Source organism: Sprattus sprattus (genome assembly GCF_963457725.1).
Source record: "Sprattus sprattus genome assembly, chromosome: 7".
Lineage (NCBI taxonomy): Eukaryota > Metazoa > Chordata > Actinopteri > Clupeiformes > Clupeidae > Sprattus > Sprattus sprattus.
In genome coordinates, this window is record NC_137926.1 from 10,384,180 (window position 1) to 10,407,576 (window position 23,397).

General features: G+C 44.2%; 3 protein-coding genes across 3 annotated transcripts in view; 2 read left to right on the top strand and 1 right to left on the bottom strand.

Annotated features, from left to right (window-relative positions):
* The window catches only part of wfdc1 (WAP four-disulfide core domain 1), a gene marked incomplete at its 5' end in the record, with an annotated part of 17,712 nt that extends 6,976 nt beyond the window's left edge, over positions 1–10,736 (top strand). The window contains 6 exons of the mRNA XM_080842727.1: positions 7,248–7,443; positions 7,694–7,777; positions 8,085–8,225; positions 8,512–8,562; positions 8,882–8,947; positions 9,629–10,736. Of these exons, the coding sequence (XP_080698853.1) occupies positions 7,248–7,443; positions 7,694–7,777; positions 8,085–8,225; positions 8,512–8,562; positions 8,882–8,946 (537 nt within the window). The 3' untranslated portion in view covers position 8,947; positions 9,629–10,736. The remainder of the gene's footprint in view (positions 1–7,247; positions 7,444–7,693; positions 7,778–8,084; positions 8,226–8,511; positions 8,563–8,881; positions 8,948–9,628) is intronic.
* A 533-nt stretch (positions 10,737–11,269) lies between these two features.
* On the bottom strand, positions 11,270–19,655 carry utp4 (UTP4 small subunit processome component). The gene is made up of 17 exons (XM_080841876.1): positions 19,566–19,655; positions 19,025–19,188; positions 18,603–18,791; positions 18,385–18,469; positions 18,025–18,114; positions 17,400–17,611; positions 16,708–16,879; positions 16,434–16,525; positions 16,083–16,179; positions 15,822–15,886; positions 14,994–15,116; positions 13,992–14,148; positions 13,436–13,542; positions 13,223–13,318; positions 12,504–12,689; positions 11,992–12,102; positions 11,270–11,427 (listed from the first exon to the last, which is right to left on the bottom strand). Exons 1-17 carry the CDS (start codon positions 19,603–19,605, stop codon positions 11,311–11,313), a joined length of 2,103 nt encoding a protein of 700 aa, XP_080698002.1. The 5' UTR covers positions 19,606–19,655; the 3' UTR covers positions 11,270–11,310.
* A 63-nt stretch (positions 19,656–19,718) lies between these two features.
* chtf8 (CTF8, chromosome transmission fidelity factor 8 homolog) lies at positions 19,719–21,848 on the top strand. The gene is made up of 4 exons (XM_080842982.1): positions 19,719–19,844; positions 20,050–20,081; positions 20,450–20,567; positions 21,611–21,848. The coding sequence occupies exons 2-4, from the start codon at positions 20,059–20,061 to the stop codon at positions 21,839–21,841; spliced, it is 372 nt and encodes a 123-aa protein (XP_080699108.1). The 5' UTR covers positions 19,719–19,844; positions 20,050–20,058; the 3' UTR covers positions 21,842–21,848.
* Positions 21,849–23,397: the final 1,549 nt, after the last annotated feature.

The following is a 23,397-nucleotide window of genomic DNA, read 5'->3' on the forward strand; positions in this document are numbered from 1 at the left end:
ACACCGTACACACACAGCCAGCAGCAACCAGACTCACACACAAACACACACACACCGCACACACACAGCCACCAGCAACCAGACACACTGGCTAAAGTGGAGGATGTGTTGGAGAGCCTGTCGAGAGACAAACACCTGTTTTTGTGTCCCACACAGAAGCGTGCGGTGTATGATCCTGACATGTGCCTGGGCATGTTTTGTGGTTGTGTGGGCCCAAGTGCAACCACAGATATGTACTTACACACACACACACACACACAGGCAAACCTGAACAGAACATCACATCTTTTCCACTATATACCATGGAGCCTCTGACAGACTCTTAAAGTTGAAGTATTTTGCAGATGTTTTCACTGGAGGCACCTGAGGCAGAGTTGCTCACTACCATGTGTTTATGTACCGGTGACCCTCCCTATATTCCTCCCTCTGTCTCTCTTCCTCTCTTCCCCTCTCTCTCCCTCTCTTTGCCTCTCACACTCTTCCCCTCTCTCTTTGTCCCTCCCTCCCTCTTAATTTACCTATCTTCCTTTCTCACTCTCTGTTCCATTCTCTCTCGCTCTCTCATTCTCTCTCTCTCTCTCTCTCTCTGTCCCTCTCTCTCTTTCTCTCACCAGGGACAAAACTATTTCCACCACTACATAGTCAGCACATACCACCTCTCCTCCCCCGAGGGTGAGCTACTCCATGGTCCTGTATGCCTTTAACAGACTGGGCAGTTCCTGTCTGCAGCTTCATACCACTAAAACTATACGACCTGATTCAGACTCCACCTGTACCCATTCAGCTTGAGTCATGTAGCCAAAACAAACCACAGTACACTCAATTATCTGTAAATATGCTGCTGATCAGTACATTATCTATCTGAGGTAAAGGTTGCATAAGGGCATTTGTAACGCGAAAGTGGGAGCCACATAGGAAAGTGAATGCCGCATTCCTAAAATCATTCCACTTTTCCCATTCACTCTTCCAAAAGCAGGAGCACGTTGCTGGCAGACATGTGGTGTTTCTCAACTGTATGAAGGCCAGGTATGTCAGCCTTAACTCTGGACTGTAGGTCATGTGCCTTCTGCTCAGTTGGGTGTTTGTCAGTAATCCCTTTCAGATGACCACACCGCATTCACAAGGGGAAAAAACGAGTACTACTGTACTCTATTTTTCACCACTGGATTAGTCTTTTGTAGCCCACTAGAGAGAAAGAAAATAGATTGAGGGAAGGAGGGAACAGAGGCAAAAAGAAAGAAAGTGGAACATTGCAAGACCACTTCACAGGAGAATGAGTACCACCTGGGGAGTCCTTGCTAATGTTCCAAACAGCTAAAGTCTTCTCTAATGTCCTACAAGGGAGAGACATGTTCCGGACGTTTCTACACAGTGCAGAGCATCCACGTGCTCCTAGGCTCATGTGTACCACTACTAACAAGAAGTAATTCTAGCTCATTCTAGATCACCTACATTTTCACAAAGGAAAAAAAAAGAGCCTGGGAAAGCCATCATGTACGAACAGAATTAAACTTTCTCTTTCTGTGCCTTTTTTGTGATGGTGAAAAACCCTTGTAAACTGTGACCAATCCTGTGGTGACTATAGACTACTGAAGCTGTTGCTGAAACCTGAGAACCTCACTCAGGCCAGACATGTCAGTATTAACTCCCATCTAAAGGTCATATGCTTTCTACGCAGTATGGAGTTCATCAGTAATCTCTGTCAGATGACCACAATGCATTCAGGAACTTCAGTGTATCGATAGCTGGTCTGCACTTCATATGCCATGAGGACCCTCACAGACCTGTTGAAAGGCAGAAAAGAGGGAAAAATGGTCAGGTCAACCTCCTTAGCCCCCTCATCTGCTAATGTGTCACCACACCTGCCTTACCCTCCTCCTCCTCCACCTCCTGTTCCTCCTCCTCCTCCTCCTGTTCCTGCTCCTGATCCTCCTCCTCCTCCTCTTCCCCCTTCTCCTCCTCCTCCTCCTCCTCTTCTACCTGCTTCTTCTCCTTGAGTGTAATCCAAGCCAGGTGTCAGTCAGTCAGTCAGTCAGACTGAAACAGCAACAGGAAATGAAGTCTGTCTGGGCGGTGGCTGGCTAGACGTCTGGACCTGCTGCTCCGGATACACCGGTGGAGAGGTGGGGGAGGAGAAGAAGGGGGGGGGGGGGGGGGGCAAAGGAGAAGAACGTGAGAGAGAGAGAGGGAGGAGGGATGGACAGAGGAAAGTGAAATGGGGAGGAGAAGAGAGACAGAGGAGAAGGAAGGGAATTAAATGGAGGCAGATTGAGAGGGGGGGGGGGGGGGTGTTTGGTGACACAATGGAGTGTCTCACTTTGCTCTGAGAAATCAGGAAAGGAATCAATCAGCTCCAATCTAACTAAGAGCTAGAGCTAAGAGAACCACAGCTTTTGCCCTATGCCCCTTTGGTCATTCAGGCGCAACACAGAGAGACAGAGGGGACACGAAAAGGAGGCTTGGGGGGATTCTGTGGTTCTGGCTAGCAGTCCTGGAGGGGGCAGGGGTCACAAATGATTTTTTTCTGTAAGGGTGGATAGTCAGTTTGAGGGAAAGCCACACAATGGATGATGCTAGAGTGTTCTGCTTTTGTAGGTGTGTGTGTGTGTGTGTGTGTGTGTGTGTGTGTGTGTGTGTGTGTGTGTGTGTGCGTGTGCGTGTGCGTGTGCGTGTGCGTGTGCGTGTGCGTGTGCGTGTGCGTGTGCGTGTGCGTGTGCGTGTGCGTGTGCGTGTGCGTGTGCGTGTGCGTGTGCGTGTGTGTGTGTGCGTGCATGATGAGGCCAAACTGAAAAAAGACCCAGGCTGAGAGTTGGACTTTTTTTCCCCAAAAAAGTTTCTAACATGTATACAGGTCTGCCGGGACAGTTTGTCAGCTCGAGTGGATTTGAGGAAAGGCTGAAATATAGTGGCAGAGGTTCAAAGGACCACGCGGCCCCTCTCTGAGGGAAACAACCCCTTTGTTTGTTCAGTTTTCTTCTTCTGCCGAGACCTTGGGGACGCCTTCAAATCTGACACATGTAAGCAGAGCGCTTTAAGAGCTCTTGCTGAGCCCTCTGTTTATTCCACCCGAACGGAATAATGTCCAACAGAGCCAATGAAAGCTTTTCCAATAGCCGATTCCGGAGCACACGGACCTCAGCAGAGGGTTACAGGAAAACCACGGGTCATTGCCGGGACAAGAAATACCAAACTGTCCAACGAATGTCAGAACTGTACAAAGCGTACAAAATATACACTCCCAGCGTGCGTCTCCAGTGTCCATGCTTTCATCCTGGTGCTCGGCAAACAGACCCCTGCTGTAAAACAATCGACATTGATCTTTTTTTTTTTTTTTAAGTCAAAGTAGCTTTATTGTCAATAACTTAACATGTCAAGACATACAAAGGAATCGATAGTACGTTTCCCACTCTCCCACGGTGAAACATATAAAGGTGCACAGGCACAACAGATAAGACAAGACATTTCCTAAAACTAAGTAAACATAAATATTTATAAATAAGTAATACAATATTAAACATCAACAAGTGCTAAAAGTGCAGAGTCCTGAGTGATTTTTTGGGGGAGGGCGAGGGGTTGGGGGGTTCTGATCAATCTAACATGTGAATGAGAATGAGAACACTGCCTTAGAACTATGCATCTCTTCCAATACTCCGACAGTGAAAGTCCCTTGTAATTAAGATTAAGGGCACACATCCACAATTACTCATGAGAAACGCTATTCAAAAATCCCCCAGAATGCCCCACTGCACTCACGAGGGAGGCCTGAGGCAGAGTCTCCATTCAGAAAGAACACAGGCTCAGGCATCTCCTTCTCTCGACAGGAAGAGAGGAGGAACTCCAAATAAACACTGAAGATCAGAACACACACCAACTGATAACACTCCGGGACTGATAGTACACAGGAAAATACGCAAGAGCGCACACACACACACACACACACACACACACACACACACACACACACACAGAGACACACATATAGAAACACACAGACAAACACAAACATTAGCTGTACCCATTGTAGTACTTCCACATATTAACAGAGAAATACTGTATACAGAAGAGAAATATGAACCAAATATTTAAAACAATTAACACACACACACACACACACACACACACACACACACACACGCACACACAGACACACACGCACAGACGCACAGATACAAAGACACACACACACACACACACACAGAGATACTGACATGCTGGAGTGCAACACACTGGCATGCAGAAAGACAGGAAGAGGATACAACAGCTTCCTGTCCATGATGAGGGGATTGTAGACATCACCCTATGGGGATACCGTTTCTAAGAGACATGAGGACCGCAGACATGCCATCCAGACATACCACTGCTCCACCTCTCTTCCAGGCTTCAGCTATCTCAGATTCAGACAGAGTTTGGCAAGGACTCAAATGCACTGTCTGATACAGCATGTATAGCTATAGCTTTTACACGCAAATCTCACTGAGCAGAGTTGGAAGATACATGAGCATTAGCTCCACTAGCTTAGTCTGACAGCTCAGTATCTTCATTCATTCATTCATTCATTCATTCATTCATTCGTTCATTTGAATTATGATTTTTGTTTCAGTTTTTGTTAGACCATTGTGAGGTATGTGTGTGTGTGTGTGTGTTAGGTTGAATGGTGTAACAGTGTGTATGTATAGTATATTTAGACCACAGTGAAGGCAGCTCAGAGACCACAGTCTGTTCACTAATAGGTAAAGTCTGTTCATCACAGGTAAAGGGGTCACTAGCTTTAGAAACTAACTCACATTCCAGGGCCTTAGCTTGGGTCCGGTCCTGTGAAGAGAGCCCGCAGACCTCCAGCCTCGTGGCGTTTTATAGCAGGGGTGCGAGGGCAGGGGTTTTCTTTCTTCTCTGGGTGAAAGTTGTGTTGTGCTCTCTTTGGCGTGGCTCTCCCGGTGTGAGGGGTGGCCCTCGCTTGTAGACCGAGGCAGAGAGGGTAATCTGTGTTAATTCACCAGGGAGACCCTGCCTTCCTACGGACCTACCAAAAAGTTTTTTCCCCAGTGTCATTAACATAGGTCTCCCAAAACAAATGCTTGCATTCACCCAGAGAGCTAGTTTGACTCTGACAGAGATTGAGGATTGTTTACCCAGTGTACTGTAAATGTGTGGGTGTGTGTGCATGTGTGGTTGTTATATTTATGACAACACACACACACACACATTCATACCTACACGTACACACACACAAACACACAAACACTTGGCCACAAAGACTCCTTGCCAAACATTTGCTTTCATTTTAACGGTTGGTTTGCAAGCGAGGCCACTTTGCTTGCCAAGTAAACAGCTCAATTTTCTGAGTTTGCGTGCAGCCCGCTACCCATTATCTAATAAATTGCCCAAAGGAGGAGAAGAATGCACAGCCAAGCATCCAGCACCACCTCACTCCCTCTCATCAGCACCCAGCACACAACAGGGGACCACTGGGGAATGGCCCATCAGACTGGACCTGTGCACAAACAGCCACATATCACTGCTTCAGTTCAGCCCTAGGCCATGGACTTTTCCTAGACGGTATAAGAAGGAATTACATATATTATATGTTATATAATATCATAAATATTACATATTATAACAACATGGCGAATGACACTATGGGTGAAAAGAGAATGGACACAAACTCCATGATGTGTTTTATAAAGCCAGAGCAGGACTGCGAGAGGGAAACCAACATACCTCTCCATGATAGGTGAAATATCAATAACAAGCACCTGCACATACTTAAAAACACAATAACAGGCACATCTGTGTGTGAGGAACAGAACACAGACCATCTCCCCAGTTATGTGAGTGATTATCACATACTCTGTCCCTCTCTTCCCCTCACACAAACACACACAGGTTCTTACAGATAAATGCACACATCTTTGCTCTCTTCAGTGATGAGTAAGACACACACACACACACACACACACACACACACACAGACACACACACACACACACACACACACACACACACACACACACACACACACACACACACACACACACACACCTCTGCTCTTAAGTTACAAACAGTGAAAACATTCATCCACAAAAACCCTTCTGGGAGGCCCCCGGGTCAGGCAGAAGTTGAAAAGCCTCTCCCTCTTCCTCTCTCTCTCACTCTCCCTCTCTCTCCCTCTCCCTCTCCCTCTCCCTCTCTCTCTCTCTCCCTCTCCCCCTCTCTCTCTCCCTCTCTCTCCCGCTCTCCACATGGCTGCAGGCATAAGTGAGCATGTGTCTGAATGCAATCACCTTCCTGAACAGTGCACCCTTTATCCAGCCCAGGGCTTCGCCAGCTTACAGTGATAACACGACTAAATCTGCTGCCCCAACCTTTGACCCCGCCCCCAGTCTCCGTGGGAACGGACTTTTTTTTTTTGGATGGGTAACTCTTTACCTCTCCTGAGTGTGGAAAGAATTTCAAGTCAGTGAACCGGGGAATAAAAGTACAACCATGGCACTAGTACAAATCTGATTAATATGTGTGTGTGTGTGTGTGTGTGTGTGTGTGTGTGTGTGTGTGTGTGTGTGTGTGTGTGTGTGTGTGTGTGTGTGTGTGTGTGTGTGTGTGTGTGTGTGTGTGTGTGTGTGTGTGTGTGTGTGTGTTTTGCACAAGCGAACAAACTCCTGGCAAGGTAACGTTTGCAAAAATGGCCAGCTTTACAAGGCAGCAGGAATGCGTGCCAGAGAGACTCAGGCAACACCACAGTGTGAAAAGCGTGAGACTAGACTGCAGAAGAGGGAGTCTGTGTGTTGGACATACCTTTCCGTGTCTAAAACTACTAAAAAACTACTAAAGCCATTCCTTCGGTCTGGTCTTCCAAACAGCACTCGCCAGATGGGCTGCAGCTCGGACCAAATGATAAACATTTATGAATGTAAGCGTTACTCTTTACAAACTCAGGGCACACGGGCGAGACAATGAAAACATCGCCATCATCTGGCTGAAGTATGAATTACTAGACGATCACAAGACCAGGGAGCTTGAATGTGCAATTCCAAATGAAGGATATTTTACCTTCTATAAATCGAATTATTACGTTTTATCAATAAGCAATGTCAGAATATTATCTCTGCCTGAACAAACATATTAATGTGTTCCTTTTGAGTATGATGTTTGAATAGGCCTATTTGATAGCTTTTGAGTGTTGATCATTTGTAGGTTAGATAAGGATACTAGATGTGGGAACTCAATGTTTCTTTTCCCTGTGCTTGCAGGACTATGAGTACCCGAGCCAGTCCCAATCCACACAGTACCAAAAGAATGACCGATGCCCGCCGCCACCGCAGACGCTACCCGAGCGGGCCTGCGAAGTGCCCGGCTGCCGCTCCGACTCCGAATGCGAGCGGCACAAACGCTGTTGCTATAACGGCTGCATATATGCGTGCTTAGAATCGGTGCAGCCTCCACCAGGTGTGTACACAAAATCACGTCCTCACACACAAATGCACATACAGTATAGTGTAGGCAACTAGACTGGCCCCCCACTCGACTGGTGCTAATTTATTATGCTAAGCTATTATGCTTATGTTAACTAATTTTTTTACATTATTGTATTATTATTATAGTTAGTTTCTAATATGAATCTGAGATTCTTTTGAATGAAAAGTGCGTTAAAAATAAAATTAATTATTATTTATTAATTTGTGCTCTGTGTTTGCAGTGTTGGACTGGTTGGTGCAGCCCAAACCCCGCTGGCTGGGAGGCAATGGCTGGTTGCTGGACGGGCCCGAGGAAGTGTTGCAAGGTAGAGTGAGAGACCGTAGAAAACTAAACACAAACAAGATGGCGTGTCAGTGTGATGACTTACAGTTCCCTGGACTGGAGTTAAGATGCAGGGTACCTTAAGGCATCAGCAGATGAGATACAATAGATAGATGAGACACCAACAGTAAAGGAATATAGCAATAAAGGAATATAGGCCTGAGTGTTTCTTACAACAATGTGTGTGTGTGTGTGTGTGTGTGTGTGTGTGTGTGTGTGTGTGTGTGTGTGTGTGTGTGTGTGTGTGTCTGTGTCTGTATGTGTCTGTGTGTGTGTGTGTGTGTGTTTAGCGGAGGCCTGCAGCACTACAGAGGACGGTGATGAGCCCCTTCACTGCCCAACAGGGTACGAGTGCCACATCATCAACGCTGGTAACCTAGCAGCAGGCATCCCGAACCGTGGCCAGTGCATCAAACAGAGAGGCAACTCAGGTCAGCCAGCACACACCCAATACACACACCCATACAACACGCGCACACATACAACACACAAACACCTAGCCTAGCACCTGTGTCTATCAAACACCAACCTCTACCCATCACTCTTTATCTACCAAAAAAGACACATTCCTTTTGTCTAACAAAGTCCAACCTCCCTCAAACATAATGTGCCTACAAGCATGTGTTTGTGCCATTGATACACCACTCTAGTACAGACCTTGACAATTTGTCTATCCACAAAACACCTGTATTTACCAATTCAACTGTCTCTGTTTAGATGGACGCAGCCTAAGACACAAGCATTACAAAGATTACAAGGACTACTTAGGTGAGCTCTTTGTTCCTATTATGACGTTACGCAATATGTGACACGATACTCCTGCATGTTAAAGTGAGGAAACCTAGCTTAGATCCACAGCAGTCTGTCAGGATGTACAGTATCCCACTCATTCACTCAACCACACATACCTCTTACAGCTGAAGCACACTCATACATCCCACATTCAGGTCCTTCACTAAAGGCAAAGAGGGTACATAGCTCAACTTCTGTGGGCAACATTCATTCCCGTTAGCTGGTGTGAATATCCTGCTGTGAGCACCCAGGTTAACTGGCTTGTTTTAACATGGCACTTGTTTGTGTCATTCAGGGACCGGGACCAACACCAATAATGCAGTGGCCTATGACAAACATCACCACAAACACCTGGGTTAAGGTAAGAGGTCGCAGCCACGTGGAGTGAAGGTGAAGTTACTTGTTGGCATGAATGGAATTTCAGTTTCAACCCATCTTTACGCCATTCAAATTTAGTATTTTGGGGGGAGTTCTTCTTTCATTGTGGTTGAAGGCTTTGACCTCCTAGAGGTCAAGATAAAGTTTTTCTTGACATCATGAAATGTTCTGAACTGAGTGAATGTAGGATAAACTTTGTGTTAACATATATTTATAACTGACCCAAGTTATGGATCTGATCTGGGATCTGAATCCTTGGATAGGTAGACTCAGAATCATTGGATAGCTAGACTCAGAATCCTTGGATAGCTAGATTCGGAATCCTTGGATAACTACTCAGAATCCTTGGATAGCTAGACTCAGAATCCTTGGATAACTAGACTCAGAAGGCTTGGAGACTCAGAATCTTTGGATAACTAGACTCAGAATGCTTGGATAGCTAGACCCAGAATGCTTGGAGACTCAGAATCCTTGGCTAGCTAGACTCAGAATCCTTGGATAACTAGACTCAGAATCCTTGGATAACTAGACTCAGAATCCTTGGATAACTAGACTCAGGAGGCAGACATGCAGTTTTGTGGCAGTCTCTCCCCTTCTCAAGGTCGATAAGCATGAACACACACTGTTTCTAATCAAGTTTCCATTGTCATTGGTTATGCTCCAGGGTTCTGCATTGCTCCCAGTGGACTTCAGGCGTCTTCTCTCCAGAACCTCAAAGTCACGTCATGCCAAACAACTCCCACATAACAGCAACAAGCAGCACAAGCCTGCCTGCCTGCTCTCTATCTGGTGCTGACCACATCTTTCCTATCTGACCTCAAGTAAAAGGACTCAACCAACTATTTAACATTTCCTACCTCTTCAACAGCCAAATACAACATGGAAAAGGTCCATCAGCAAGGGCCGCTGCTGAAACCAAAGTTTCAGTACCACACACACACACACACACACATAAACAGAGCTGAGCGAGATTTACAGCGAGTAAAAGAGATCTCAACACAATAGAAAGTTGTCAGTTAAGACTGCCTGGGAGTGTTGTTCATTTCCCCAAGCTGTAAACCAGGCACATGTGTTCACACATGGCAACAGTAACAGTACTCTAAGACTGGAACCCCCCATTCACACACTGTAAAACACACACGGAGGGAGACACACACACACACGGAGACGACACACACACACACACCCTTTCTCACACTACCCTGCAGCCATGGGAGAGTGGGTCAGCAGGAAATGAGGACCATGTGGCATTTCTAACTTCTTCTCAAGACCTCCTGGGTCACAGGATGAGAGCAAAAACACACACACACATTCATACACACAGGGGCTTGTATACCAACTTGAAAACAGTGTTTAAATCACACCTTTGACATCATCTAAGGTTCTTCCAGAGATGAGGGCCAGTCTAAAATTCTCCCTTTCATCACCACACTAACAGCAACAAACACCTCTGTTCAATAAGTCTTACATTTTTATATTTTGAACCAGTTTAAACCCATCATTCCGCAAACTGTTCACGAATCACAAATCATGTTTTAATTGCTTTCCTTCATTATGGTGCTCAATTCCATTGTAGTTTGATAAGCTCGTGTCACATGTCAGTTCCGAGGCTCATCACTATAAGCTAACTCAGGCTCTAAGCTGACAGGGGCCTCTCTCTGTGAGGTGACCCACGGACAGGACGCAAGGAGCGGCTTTGCTCTCCACGAGAAACGTCAAAAATCGGTGCTGCATCAGGATATTACCTACTTCAAATATATTACCGGAATGAATGCTACTCCAAGTGTTTCGTTGTTACGGACGATAATTTACAATAAAGTACTGAATTTATTTACAACGTTTTGTGTCAAGTCCCGTCATTCATCAGCTGCTCAGCCGCTAACACAACACTCAGACCTTAATAATTCAAGTAGTTTAAACAAATTTCTTTATCGCTGCTAAGTGGTGCTAAGTTCTAATTTCTGAACAATAGAAAAGGAAACATCCCGCCCCCAAAAAGAATGTCACTGCTTGGATTGGTCGGAATGCCGGAAATATTCCTTGGATACATTGAACAGACAGTGATGTGCATCGGGTTTAGGCAGTGGAAGCTGTAAAAGGTATACAAGGTGGGATAGTATGACCAAAATCATGATCCTTACCACAACACATGAACAGACATGTACTGAGACAAGAAGACGAAATGGCAGCTTTTACAGTAAATATGTCATTTATTACTGTATACTATGTAAAACTCATTACAAAGCACAACAGAGCAGTCAACCACACACCAAATCTCTCACACTAAAGGACATTCACCCCCACACACTCATCCACAAACAAACACACACACACACACACACACTCTTATGTGGCAAACTTCTTCTGTTTGACAGGGGCAGGGAGTTTAGCCACGATGTCCAGCAGGGAGCGCTCTACCACCACCAGGGAGTGGTCCTCCAGCACGTCCACACACATCAGGGGCTGAGGGGAAACACACACGTCAATTAACACACAGTCTGACACTGACACTGACACACACACACACACACACACACGCTAACTAGCACTCAGGTGGGGTACAGTAAGAGTCTTAGTACACCAATGGTGGGGTGGTGTTCTTACTAAGAGTTTGCTATCTAATTTTCAGTAGCTAAATAAGCTGCACAGCGACATCAGTTTTTGCATCAAATGAACTAATTTCATCTCCTGTACCTAGGCTATCCATCATAACAGCATAACTGTGCATTCATGCAGGTACAGGAACATGTGCCACTGCCACACAACTGACCACCGGTATCACACAGGTCCATTGAGGAAACCATGGTCTAAACTGGTTAACACAACCACTGGTGTACATCCACCAAGCCAGAAATATTTGAAATGGCAACAGTTAACCATCTTACTAGTACATGCCCATGATTACAGTCTGCCAATGTTTCTTACAGGTCAGTGGTAATAAGAGTCACCATCACATAGCAGTCACAGGTGTAACCCGTGCTAGATCGCCCTCTGGTGACAGGAAAGAGTACTGCACTGGTGTCTCACCTGGAAGAGTTTGCAGACTTTGAATGCATGGCAGTGCGTTTTTCTCTCCTGCTCAGGGAGGCTCTTCAGGGTGAGCTGGTTGAAGAACTGGCTCTTCTTATCTGGAAGGGGCTGAAAGCAGATAGAACCAGGAGAGTTAATGGCATCACACACACACCATGCAGATGGACAAACACACACACACACACACACACACACACACACACACACACACACCCCCCCTCCCACAATCACACACACACACACACACACACACACACACAGACAAGCAAGAGGGTAAATTACATCGAAACATACACAAAAACATATCTCTAGACGCACACACACACACCAACACCCCTCCCCACACACACAAACAAGGAAAGGGGTGAATGGCATCAAAACATACCAATATGCCAAGATGCGCACGCACACACTCACATATATCTAGACTGCAGAACTTGTAACAGGAAAGGTGTGGGTGACATTTGGAAGCCAAAAATAGATAGAGAGAGGGAACCTCTGGCTCTTACCAAGCTTTGGTCAAGAACACAGAACATGTACATGTCATGCAGGATGATGTGGTCGGGGTTCCGGGGGTTAAAGGTCACATTCATGATGGGCGTGTCCCTCTCCAGCCATTTAAAATGCAGCCCCTCCCTCTGCACCTTCCTGCTCCAATCGGTGTACTGCTCCAGCTCAATGGAGAACTCGAACACCTGGTGGAATCAGCAGAGACACACAACAATACTCATGAATCAGGTTTCACACAACAAGCACATCCACACATCAATACTCAAGAATTAGGTTTCAACCTGCACATCCATACATCAATACTCACAACAAGCACATCAATACTCACAAATCAGGTTTCACACAACAAGCACGTCCACACATCAATACTCATGAATCAGGTTTCAAACCAAGATCAACCAAAACAGTTTATGCATCCTACTCATGTTCACAACTTATTTCAGCAGTACTCCTTTAAGCATTTCACATATGTAAAAAAAACACTGCGTCTCAGGAAGTCACCCTCTGGCCAGTATAAGCAGACCTGATTTAAATCAACAACACTCTCTGGCCAGTATATATTCAGTATGTATCTGTACTCTAAGCACGTCAATGTCATTTAAATGTACCAGTGGCAAGTTCAGCCAGGTGTGCAGGGGGGAACCCTCCCAGGAGCAGGAATGAGGGGGACTGTAACACAAGAGAGGAGCCTGTCTGACACTGACGGAGAGAGGCCTACCTGTTGGTCTGCGTGCGCTATAAACAAGTTGTTTTTGGTTGGGTGAATCGCCATGGCAGTGACTCCTGACCTGTACACAGGCACTGTGCAGTGACTCTGAAAAAAGACACTCAACAGTTAGCCAATCAGCATCGAAGACATCATCTCGATAGATGCACATTTCTTACAAACTAAAATGTAGTGTTTTATAAGCCTTATAGCTTCCTAACTCACCTTGAGTGTAGACAGGCTGTAAATATGGACTTCACAGTCACTGTTGGCTGTAGCGAGCCAGAGGCCATTTTCACTGACTGTGAGTAGATGGATGGGCTGTGTTGAGCCTGAGAGAGGGAAGACACAAGGATAAACATGTATCCCACAATGTATCTGGCAACATGTACTGGGTGAGACCACCACAACCGACCAATATCCACCTCAAACCTTCCTCTATAAAGGTGTGAATTACAATATTATTCAAAAAGTATATGCACTGTACTCAGGTCTGTTACAAATAGCAATTACAAAGGTAATTCATTTAAAAAACAGACAGTAATGTGATTTAGGTGTTCAATGGAAAATGGGAAAAGTAGAGTGTAGAGAGTGAATTAGAACTGTGCGCTTTCTTTAACACTCTCTCTTTAAGACAGTGAAAATGGGATGAGAAAGGTTTCCCTTGACACCCCCCTTCTCAAGGTCCAGACAATGAACATCCAATGAAGGTACATCTCTTAATGCCACCTTCCCAGGGTCTTAACAGTGAGCACGCAGTGAGATGTTGTTTTCTTCTCACCATTCTTGGGCTTGAAGGTGTGCTTGTGTTTGCAGCCCTCTGGGCCGAGGGAGACCATGTGCACCGAGGAGCGACCCGAGGCGGCAAACAGCCGGGAGGAGTCGGCAGAGAAGCACAGCTGGTGGGCCCAGCGCAGAACCTTAGGGAGCTTAGACACCTGACGGAGGGAGAGAGAGATAGAGAGATGGGGTGAGAGAGAGAGAGAGTGCAAGAGAGAGAAAAAAGAGGGAGAGAGAGAGAGAGAGAGAGAGAGAGAGAGAGACAGAGAGAGAACTTAATTTGGTGAGCAGAAGGCAATCTAATGTGTGCAAACACAACTCGGGCAACAGACCAAGTTCATAAAAAATTATAGCTGAATAGAGAATCATTTTTATTTTCCCCTCAGATAAATGTGGCTGCATGACATTTAAAAAACTCTTCATTCATCTGACATATAGGAAATAATCTGCTGCCATCTACTGGAAACTCAGAGAAAGGCAGTTTGCACGCTACCAGATAAGACAAAAAGCTTGTCCAATCCCTTCATGCAAAGCCTCTTTTACTGGATTTAGTTCCTAAATAACAAAGTGAAGGGTGCCAAGTCTAATTTGGGCTCCTCTCAGTTCTGGCAGGAAGGTTCTCCCCAGAGAACCGAAGTGGGTCTTTGAGTTCAATCACTGGACAGGGCAGAGGAGAGCAGTTAACCACAGTGAGTGCTTCGCTCCGGCTCCAGTGGGGAAAGACCATTAAATGCTTTCATTAGCTCTAACAATGTACAAATAGTTAGTCTGGGGCATCGCCATTAGCCAAGGGAAAAATCTATCCGATCGTATATAATATCCTCAACATGAATTTCGGGAATTCTGAAAGCTCCAAAACAAACATTTTATCAGTGTTTACCCCTTCTTCAAAGCCTCCTGATCTTGGAGTGAAAAACAGCACTTGATACAGGACAAGTATAGATGAACTGTAGGCTTGCAGGCTGATATGCAACAGTACAGTCAGGCTGTCGCTGGAGGTTACCTTGGTGATGCTAATGTTGTTGTTCTCATACTGGAGCTTGTAGAGGCGTAGGCTGGACGTGGTAGAGTACACCAGCCATTCTCCACATGGCGAAACGGCGCTGCAACAGATATGCTCATCTCCCTACAGACATATAGTACAGGGTTACAACAGATATGCTCCTCTCCCTACAGACATATAGTACAGGGTTACAACAGATATGCTCCTCTCCCTACAGATATATAGTACAGGGTTACAACAGATATGCTCCTCTCCCTACAGACATAAAGCACGGGGTTACAACAGATATGCTCCTCTCCCTACAGACATAAAGCACGGGGTTACAACAGATATGCTCCTCTCCATACAGGCATAAAGCACAGGGTTACAACAGATATGCTCCTCTCCCTACAGACATAAAGCACGGGGTTACAACAGATATGCTCCTCTCCATACAGGCATAAAGCACAGGGTTACAACAGATATGCTCCTCTCCCTACAGACATAAAGCACAGGGTTACAACTCACAATAACAATCACACAATAGCTTAGAGGTCATAAGATTATTATTATACAGGCCTCAGTAGTTTCCACAGTGTATTGATTTGCTTGTACGTGTGCATATTCAGCATGTCACTGAGCGACATCCTCCATGTATAGTAAGCATTATGCACATCTTTTACAAATGTTTTAAAAAGCAAACGTGTATTTCAAAAGCTGGTATATTCTCAATTTTTTTTTTTTTATATTGTAGAGATTTATGTAGAGAATAAAGATCACTTTGAATGCTCTTACATTCTCACAGCTGACTAGGTTCAATGGTACATGGCAAAACACCAGATCACACACCTTGGCCTTCAACTGAAGGAGTTTCTCTGGGATCCTCCGCACGGGCACTTTCTCACCTGGCGTTCCTGATAAAAGAAGCATCATCAGAAGAAGAAAAAAAACACAGTCTCTTTCTTCAAATAGACATCTGTCTGCTGCCCACAGGAGCATATGAGCATCCCATAATAAGACCTAGGGCAACGAGGGGTGACTAGAAATCTTTCTGTCAAGAGTTTATTTCTGTCTGGTGTTTTGAGTTTTTGTATATTTTCGTATGTTTACCCTCTTCTTCACCCTCTCCTAGCCTCCACACCTCCAGGTGGGAGGGATACTGGAAGAGGAGGAGTTGTGCCTTCTTAGCACAAGACACCAACCGCCGCTGCAGACACACACAACATAAAGACAAGCACCAGTCAATCAAGCCATCTCACCATCAATCTGTTCTGTAAAGATAGTCAGTAATCTGCTAAATTATGAAGACCTGTACACCGATTATATGTGAAAATGTGTAATCCGAATGGTGAATCCGTAATTATGAAATGCAGTAATCTTTATAGTGATGCCTAGTCGGTGGGCTGGTGTCAGTAATCTGCATTGTGTGGGATGGTGAGTTTAATTCAGCGTCAGACTCACGTGTGGAAACTGGACTTTGCGCAGCGCTGAGGCCTGAGACTTGATGTCATGCTTCTCTAGGAGAGGCCTCACTACCAGCTGTGTGTCCAGACCTGAGGGACAGGAAGAGGCAGTGTGGTTAGCGCCCCATATAGTGTAGCTACTGAATCATGAATCATAATGTTCAATTTTGCAGGTTATAGGCCTATTTTGCAGTCGAATACACAACTTAATAATATTAAAAGTAAAGCTAATTAAAATAGAGATATTCAAAAGGTTATCAAACTGAGCCAACCTCCTGATATGATGGCAGTGTCCACTTCTGCCAGCGCCCTGACGTCATGAGTGTGGTTCTTGAAGGTTCTGGTTCTGACCCACTCCTTGTCCTCCTTTCCCAAAACAGAGGACAGGAACTGGAACTGGACCACGGTTCCTTCTGATGTTCCAGCAACAAGACTGGTCTCATCCTGCCAATCAAAACCAGACAACCCCACTCAAAACATGCACGATGTCCCAAAATGTTCCTCTAACATTTAAGATACATCTAAGATATAAAGCCTTTCAGCAATAAAAGACCTAAAAAGTGTGGGTACCACTGCTCTTACCTTACAATAAGATATAAAGCCTTTCAGCATTACAAGCATTTTCTACAACAGACTAGTATGGCACTGCACAGTCAAAAGCCAGTCAATTTAAAGAAGTTAACATGTATTATGGAGACAAGTGTAAGCCTACCTTTATGTGAGCTACAAGTGGAAGCCTATCTTTCTGTGAGCTACAAGTGGAAGCCTATCTTTCTGTGAGCTACATGTCAGCTTAAGTACAGTGGAACATTCAGCACTTTCACCCACTCCTGCTTTCCTGAAGGCATTTTCATACAAGCTCCTTGATAAGGCCATCACCACAAACATCAGACCCACACCCATCCACACTTCAGTCCTAAACCCACTCACACACACACACACACACACACATACAGTTCCCCACCTGTGATAGAGAGAGTGCTAGCACGTCCCACTTGGTGACGTCGTGGTTCTTGATGAGAGTTCCCGTGAGTGCGTCCCACACCTTCACCTTGCCGGACGAGTCGCCGCTGATCACCGTGTCATTCGCCAGGTAGACCACACTCCACACCACGCACTCCTGGTCCCGCGGGGCTCCAGCCGCCTTGTCAACCAGCAGCCTGTGGATGGCATGACCTGGTACACACACACACACACACACAGGTCAAGGTCAGGGGTTATTCTCAAATAACCATACATGCATCATTTTTCAATGTAAAATGCCTTGCATCAATAGAATACAAGCGACATTAGAGGAGCACGTGCCAAAGGATCCGTCTACTAGAACAAACGTGACCACAGACCACAGAGAGGTGTGACTGATGGCCAACACAGTAGCCCCCCCCCCCCCCCCCCCCCCATTTGCTTGAGTGAATCATGGTGTTTAAAATGATTATGTACACCAAATGGGCCGTTCACATTTTTGGTTAATAGTATACCCCAACCAAATACATTATAGATTTTACACAGAGCAGGAAGATGATCAAAAACAGACCAGTCCCAGTCACCTCTGCACAAAAGGACAACGTTTAATGTCCAGGCACTCTTACCAGTCTTGACGTCAAACACACGGATCATGTCCATCATCCCAGCAACAATCTTAGTGCCTGACGGATGCCATGACAGTGACAGGATGCGCCCTGTGGGTAGACGAAGGATAGCTGAATAAACCTGATTATGACTACATTAAACTTAACTATACTGACAACAAAAGGGATAAGTATGTATTATGTATACTGCATTTTGCCCTCATGGTACTTGCAGACTGAAGAGGACAGCAGAAGTTTTGCTTTCCCCTCTGCCGATTTGTTTAAAAAAAAAAATCTGAATACGAGCAGGAATAAAGGGCTTACACAGCCTGCAGAGCATGTGGCATACTCAGACAAAAAACACAAAATCCATCCCCTCACCTTTCTTTCTGTCCAAGTTCCGCTCAAATTGGATTTTGTCCTCCAGAACCTCAAACAGCTTCACTGTGCCATCCTCACATCCCACCTGAGACAAAGAGATAAGCCAACTATTTAGCCTAAATGTGTTGCATCTCTGAACAGCCCAGTAAAACTTAAAAGATGCTCAAGTGTAACCCAGAAAGACACACCCAAGTCCACATATACAAATACACACTAACCGCGAGATGTGTTCCTTGAGGATTGGCAGTTATGGTCCAGATAGGTCCACCATACGCATCTATGGTGTACCTGGGTCTCAAGTTGTGCAGGTCAAACTCGATTATTTCTCCACTCAGGCCGACACTAAACAGTCTCTCCCCAACCCAGCACAGTGCTTCAATACTTCTCTGTTCTTTTCCCGGAATGACCTGACAGAGGAGGGAACAGTGAAGATTACTACTTTTTTTTAAATACACTGTTCAACAGCTTCACAATATCTAGTTTGATACTTCATTTCAGTAGCGTGTCTATTCACATGCTTTCGAATTGAATTACACGTGTAATATGAAACGTAATTATCAGAGATCAGTATAGGAGAATGAAGTCTACTTGCACTTACATGTACTACAAGACATGTAGTGCACGACATATAAGACCTTACCTTTTCCTGAAATAAGTTGTATAATAGAGTAAAGATCTCCACCGAGCCGTCAACCCTGCCAACAGCTATCCGCTCTGTTTGCCGGTTGAAAGCTATGGCCCTAATACCGCTGGGCATGTAGTCAAAGAACCGAACTCTGTGCACTTTAAATTCCCCCATTATTCCTGAAATGAAACAAGTAATGATTGGTTATGAGCCGTCCATGCTGTTGCCACATTGATTACAATGAAATATTGCCGCAGCACAGTAAAATGTCACTGTTATCGAGAGGACTGTAGACCAGCAATTCACATCTATGTGATTATCAAATCAATATCTGCCAAGCTACACAGTGATTTCAACTACACATAACAATCTAGATCATATGAGCTATATAAAACTAAATACTGACAACGTTTTACTCACATCAACTCTGGCAAGCTAGCGAGCTAACAAGTTAAATTAGCAAATTGAATTCAAACCCACTACCTAGAGTTTCACACCACAATAAAACGTTTTGCATAAGTACATGTGTATGCCTGCCGTTGACCAATTCACTTACTTCTGATTGTCCCTTTCTTAGGTTTATCGCTAAATACCATAAAAGTTCATCACGAATGTGTACACACGTTGATCCACGGGTACCACGTTGGTGACCCTCAACCCGGAATTGAAACCACGTAAGCAACCGGAAGCAGCTGTACTTGGGTGGATTCGAGAAGCTGGCGGGAATCGTGTTACATTTTTGGTAGTGGTACCGCGACATGAATGTCATGTAAACAATGAAATTTGCACGTTTCAAATTATTATTTTGAACAGTTTATAAGATAGAATAATAGTGGTAAGTAATCTAAACACATTGTTTGATTTTTGGAACGTCTCCACCTTGTGTAAACCAGTGGTCGTTATTTGACATACCAGACGCTAACCTAGTCGCGAATAGCGTGCTTTAGTGAATGTGGTGATGCGTATTTGGTGCGACACTTTATATTAGTTCTTTATTTTAGTATGTTTGCTTTTTCTATGTTGACGGACTGTTATCCTAGCAACCCACCATGGTGCAAATCATCATCTCAAGGTAAATCTTTTTTTCACATTAGAAAAAACGAATTCTTTCTTGATTTATCTTACCGTGCGTATTGATTGGATGTTCACGTGTGTGTTATTAATGCATCAGACTGCTGATATCTAATTTGAGTTAGTATAGTGTACTTAACGAATCTTAATACCTCTTCAATACGTAAAAGCTGAAATCTCAGTAATATGCCCTTGTTTCATGTTGTGGAGCAGTTGAGCTGATCATTTACGCTCAGTAAAGTGGAACTTCTTGTCATAAATCAGTGAGGCAGGACCTATATCATGGATGAGTTGTGATGTGTGTGTGTCTGTGTGTGTCTGTGTATGTCTGTGTGTGTCTGTGTGTGTGTGTGTGTCTGTGTGTTTAAGTGCCCCGGGTGACAGCCCTCCTGAGTGGCTGCTGATTGAGCTCCAGGGGGAGGTAGTGTCACGTCACAACACCAGCATGGCAGGCAGCATCATGGGAGATATGCACTACACAAAGGAGGTGAGCGCTAGTGTACTGAGCATAACACAGACCACTACAGAACCATTAGTAGAGTTGCTATTGAACGGACCGGCGTTTGAGATTTGGTTAATAAGGATATGCCTTCGTTGATATTTCAATACTTAAAGGCACCCAGTGCAACTTTCGAGGCTTAAAAATAAACATTCAATTTCTAGTCTTTTTTACACGTAGTAAGTTTCAATAACTCCATACGATTACATATCGACATTCAATGAGCAAGTATAAGACGTCGTTGTGTGGTGAGAACTGATAGAAAATCGATAACAACAACAATCGCCGCCATTTTCTTTATTTTTTGTAACCTACAATAAATAAAGCAGGATTCCAGTCAATGGAAAAATGGCCTCACCCCACCGGCGATTGTTGTTGTTTACGATTTTCTGTCAGTTCTCACCACACAACGACGTCTCATCTTTGCTCCTTGAATGTCGATATGTAATGGTATGGAGTTATTGAAACTTACTACATGTAAAAAAGACTAGAAATTGAATGTTTATTTTTCATTGAATGTTTATATAAAGTTGCACTGGGTGCCTTTAAGTTAGAATGTAGTAATTTCTGGTTAGAGAAGAGTTTATCCTGAGGGGGTGTATTGTCTCCAAGACTCCCCTTGGTTCTGAGAGAGTATTTAACAATTGAGCCTTCAATGGATGAATCAAATAATCTTAGGTGAAGCTTGGTGAGCGAGGGAAACTGCTGGAGAGCATGGTACAATCAATGCACCGGACAGGGGTTTGTTTCCCACAAATCATATACACTGAAGATCTGTTAAGTTATAAAACTTCTCTGGTATTGCACTTCCACATAATTTCTCCTGATATTTTAAGTGTTTAATGTGTGAATGTTTTTTTTTTTTTATTCCAAATAAAACTAAAAAATCTGTCAGATAAATGTAAGCTCTATACAATTTCTACAAAAGTTATTTGGATTATCCTTGTGCGTGTGCGTGTGCGTTTGTGTGTGGTGTGTGTGTGCGTGTGTGTGTTTATACTTGTATGATTTATACTTGCTTCCTCCCCCAGGGTGTTCCCATCCTCATCGTGGGCCATCACATCCTCTATGGGAAGCAAGTGAAGTTGGACAAACCCTTTGCCGTCCTGGTGAAACGTTCTGGCCTTCCGCAAGACGGGGAGGCCATGGAAACCAACCATGACACGCCTACCTCATACAACGTCACCGCCCTCATCAAGAAGAAACTGATCTTCAAGACCCGACCGAAACCCATCATCACCAATGTGCCCAAGAAGGTGTAGAATACGGCCTCCGACCGGAGAGAAACTGAGACTAGGGGTGGGCGCCATCAAGGTCAGAGACTGGTGGATGAGTGTTGAATCTCTGACAGACAAATCTTGAAACATTGGCTGTGCCTTCTGACATCTACCTAGATGAAGATCGATCAAACATGACATTTCTCCAGTAGCTCCACTGAGTTCTTTCGATTGTGTGATTTTCAGATGCCCGTACAAGAGGACGGAAAGTGAAGAGTTGATCAAAGTCAAAAATTGTGTAAAAATGGGAGAAAAGGGGTTTAAAGCAGTTGAATTCAGATAATATTTATTGTTCTTAAAAACAATACTTTACAGATATCATATTGTCTGCAAAAATAAACACCGTTTGAATTAAAATTGACTTATAAAACTCCTTTTACAAATCCCTTTCTTACATATTTAAATATTTACACATGAAAACTGGATTTTTTTTTACATGATGGGTCATTCCCAGTTCCTTGATTGCAGCAGAGCAACAGTTTGGGCTGTTCAGAATGTGCTGTTGTGTGACCAGGTCCCAAATTGAAATAACAAATTAGCAATGGTTGTGTTGGCAGTTTGACCCACCCCCTAATGAACACTCCAGACTCCTTAAAGGCACAATAGATAGTTTTTGTCGTCAAAACTACTTGTACATTTAAAAAAGCCTATGCCAATAATATCATTTGAAAGGCAGGAGATGATGACCACATTTCTCAACACTTATTTTGATCCTGTAAATCTTCTAGTGTCCATAAGTCATTGTTAAAGCATTTTCTATATTTCCTGTCCTTGAAATATGTAAACGAACACAAAAGATCCCAGGTATCCATGTTATTGTATCTTTCAAACATAACTGCTTTTATAACTCTTAAGCAATTGTTTTTGACAACAAAAACTACATAATGTGCTTTTAATATTTTGTTATTGACTGGAAACATTGTGTGACATTTACTGTAAACCGTGTCTCTTTAGAAAGGTAACTGGAGCACATCTGTTCAGCATCCTGAACTAGCCACAAGAAATGGGACCTAACAGTTACGGTCCAGGTTTGAATGTCTGTAAACTCAGATTCTGCACAGGAGACATATGACCCATCATTGGCTGTGTACTGCACAGTACATTGTGAAAACCCAACATCACATTTCCACAATGACAAAAATATACAGATTTGTCATAAAATTCATTGTCTCTCCTTTGTTCAAATGTATGACAGCATTTTTTTTTTTATCTGTTTGTTTGCTACACATTCAAAATATCTTTTGAATATTACAGTACAAAAATAGATTGCCATCCAGCTCACAGAGAAGCATTGTCCTTAAATAAAAAACACACGTTGGTAAGTGAGCAACATTCAGTCATTGCAGCTGTTGGCAATTGCTATTAAAGGCATTGATCTATTGTTGTCCGGTCGTTGACATGTCTCTTCTTCGTCATACAGAATTGCCTAAAGAACTGATCATGACCTAATCAAAGAGAAAAAGAGACATGTCTTCCATTGTATCCTGGACGAGGCTGGAGTCTCAGAAACCGCCATTCAAATGGATATGGGAGCCCCCCCT

Bases quoted from the DNA above. Each gene is read 5' to 3' on its own strand.
- chtf8 (XM_080842982.1), top strand. From the start codon at position 20,059: ATGGTGCAAATCATCATCTCAAG. The intron at 20,082-20,449 runs GTAAATCTTTTT...TGTGTGTTTAAG, and splicing joins GTGCAAATCATCATCTCAAG to TGCCCCGGGTGACAGCCCTC. The intron at 20,568-21,610 runs GTGAGCGCTAGT...TTCCTCCCCCAG, and splicing joins ATATGCACTACACAAAGGAG to GGTGTTCCCATCCTCATCGT.
- utp4 (XM_080841876.1), bottom strand. From the start codon at position 19,605: ATGGTATTTAGCGATAAACCTAAGAAAGGGACAATCAGAA. The intron at 16,880-17,399 runs GTGGGGAACTGT...TTTGATTGGCAG, and splicing joins TAGCACTCTCTCTATCACAG to GATGAGACCAGTCTTGTTGC. The intron at 15,887-16,082 runs GTAAACATACGA...TTCTTTTATCAG, and splicing joins AGGAGAGGGTGAAGAAGAGG to GAACGCCAGGTGAGAAAGTG.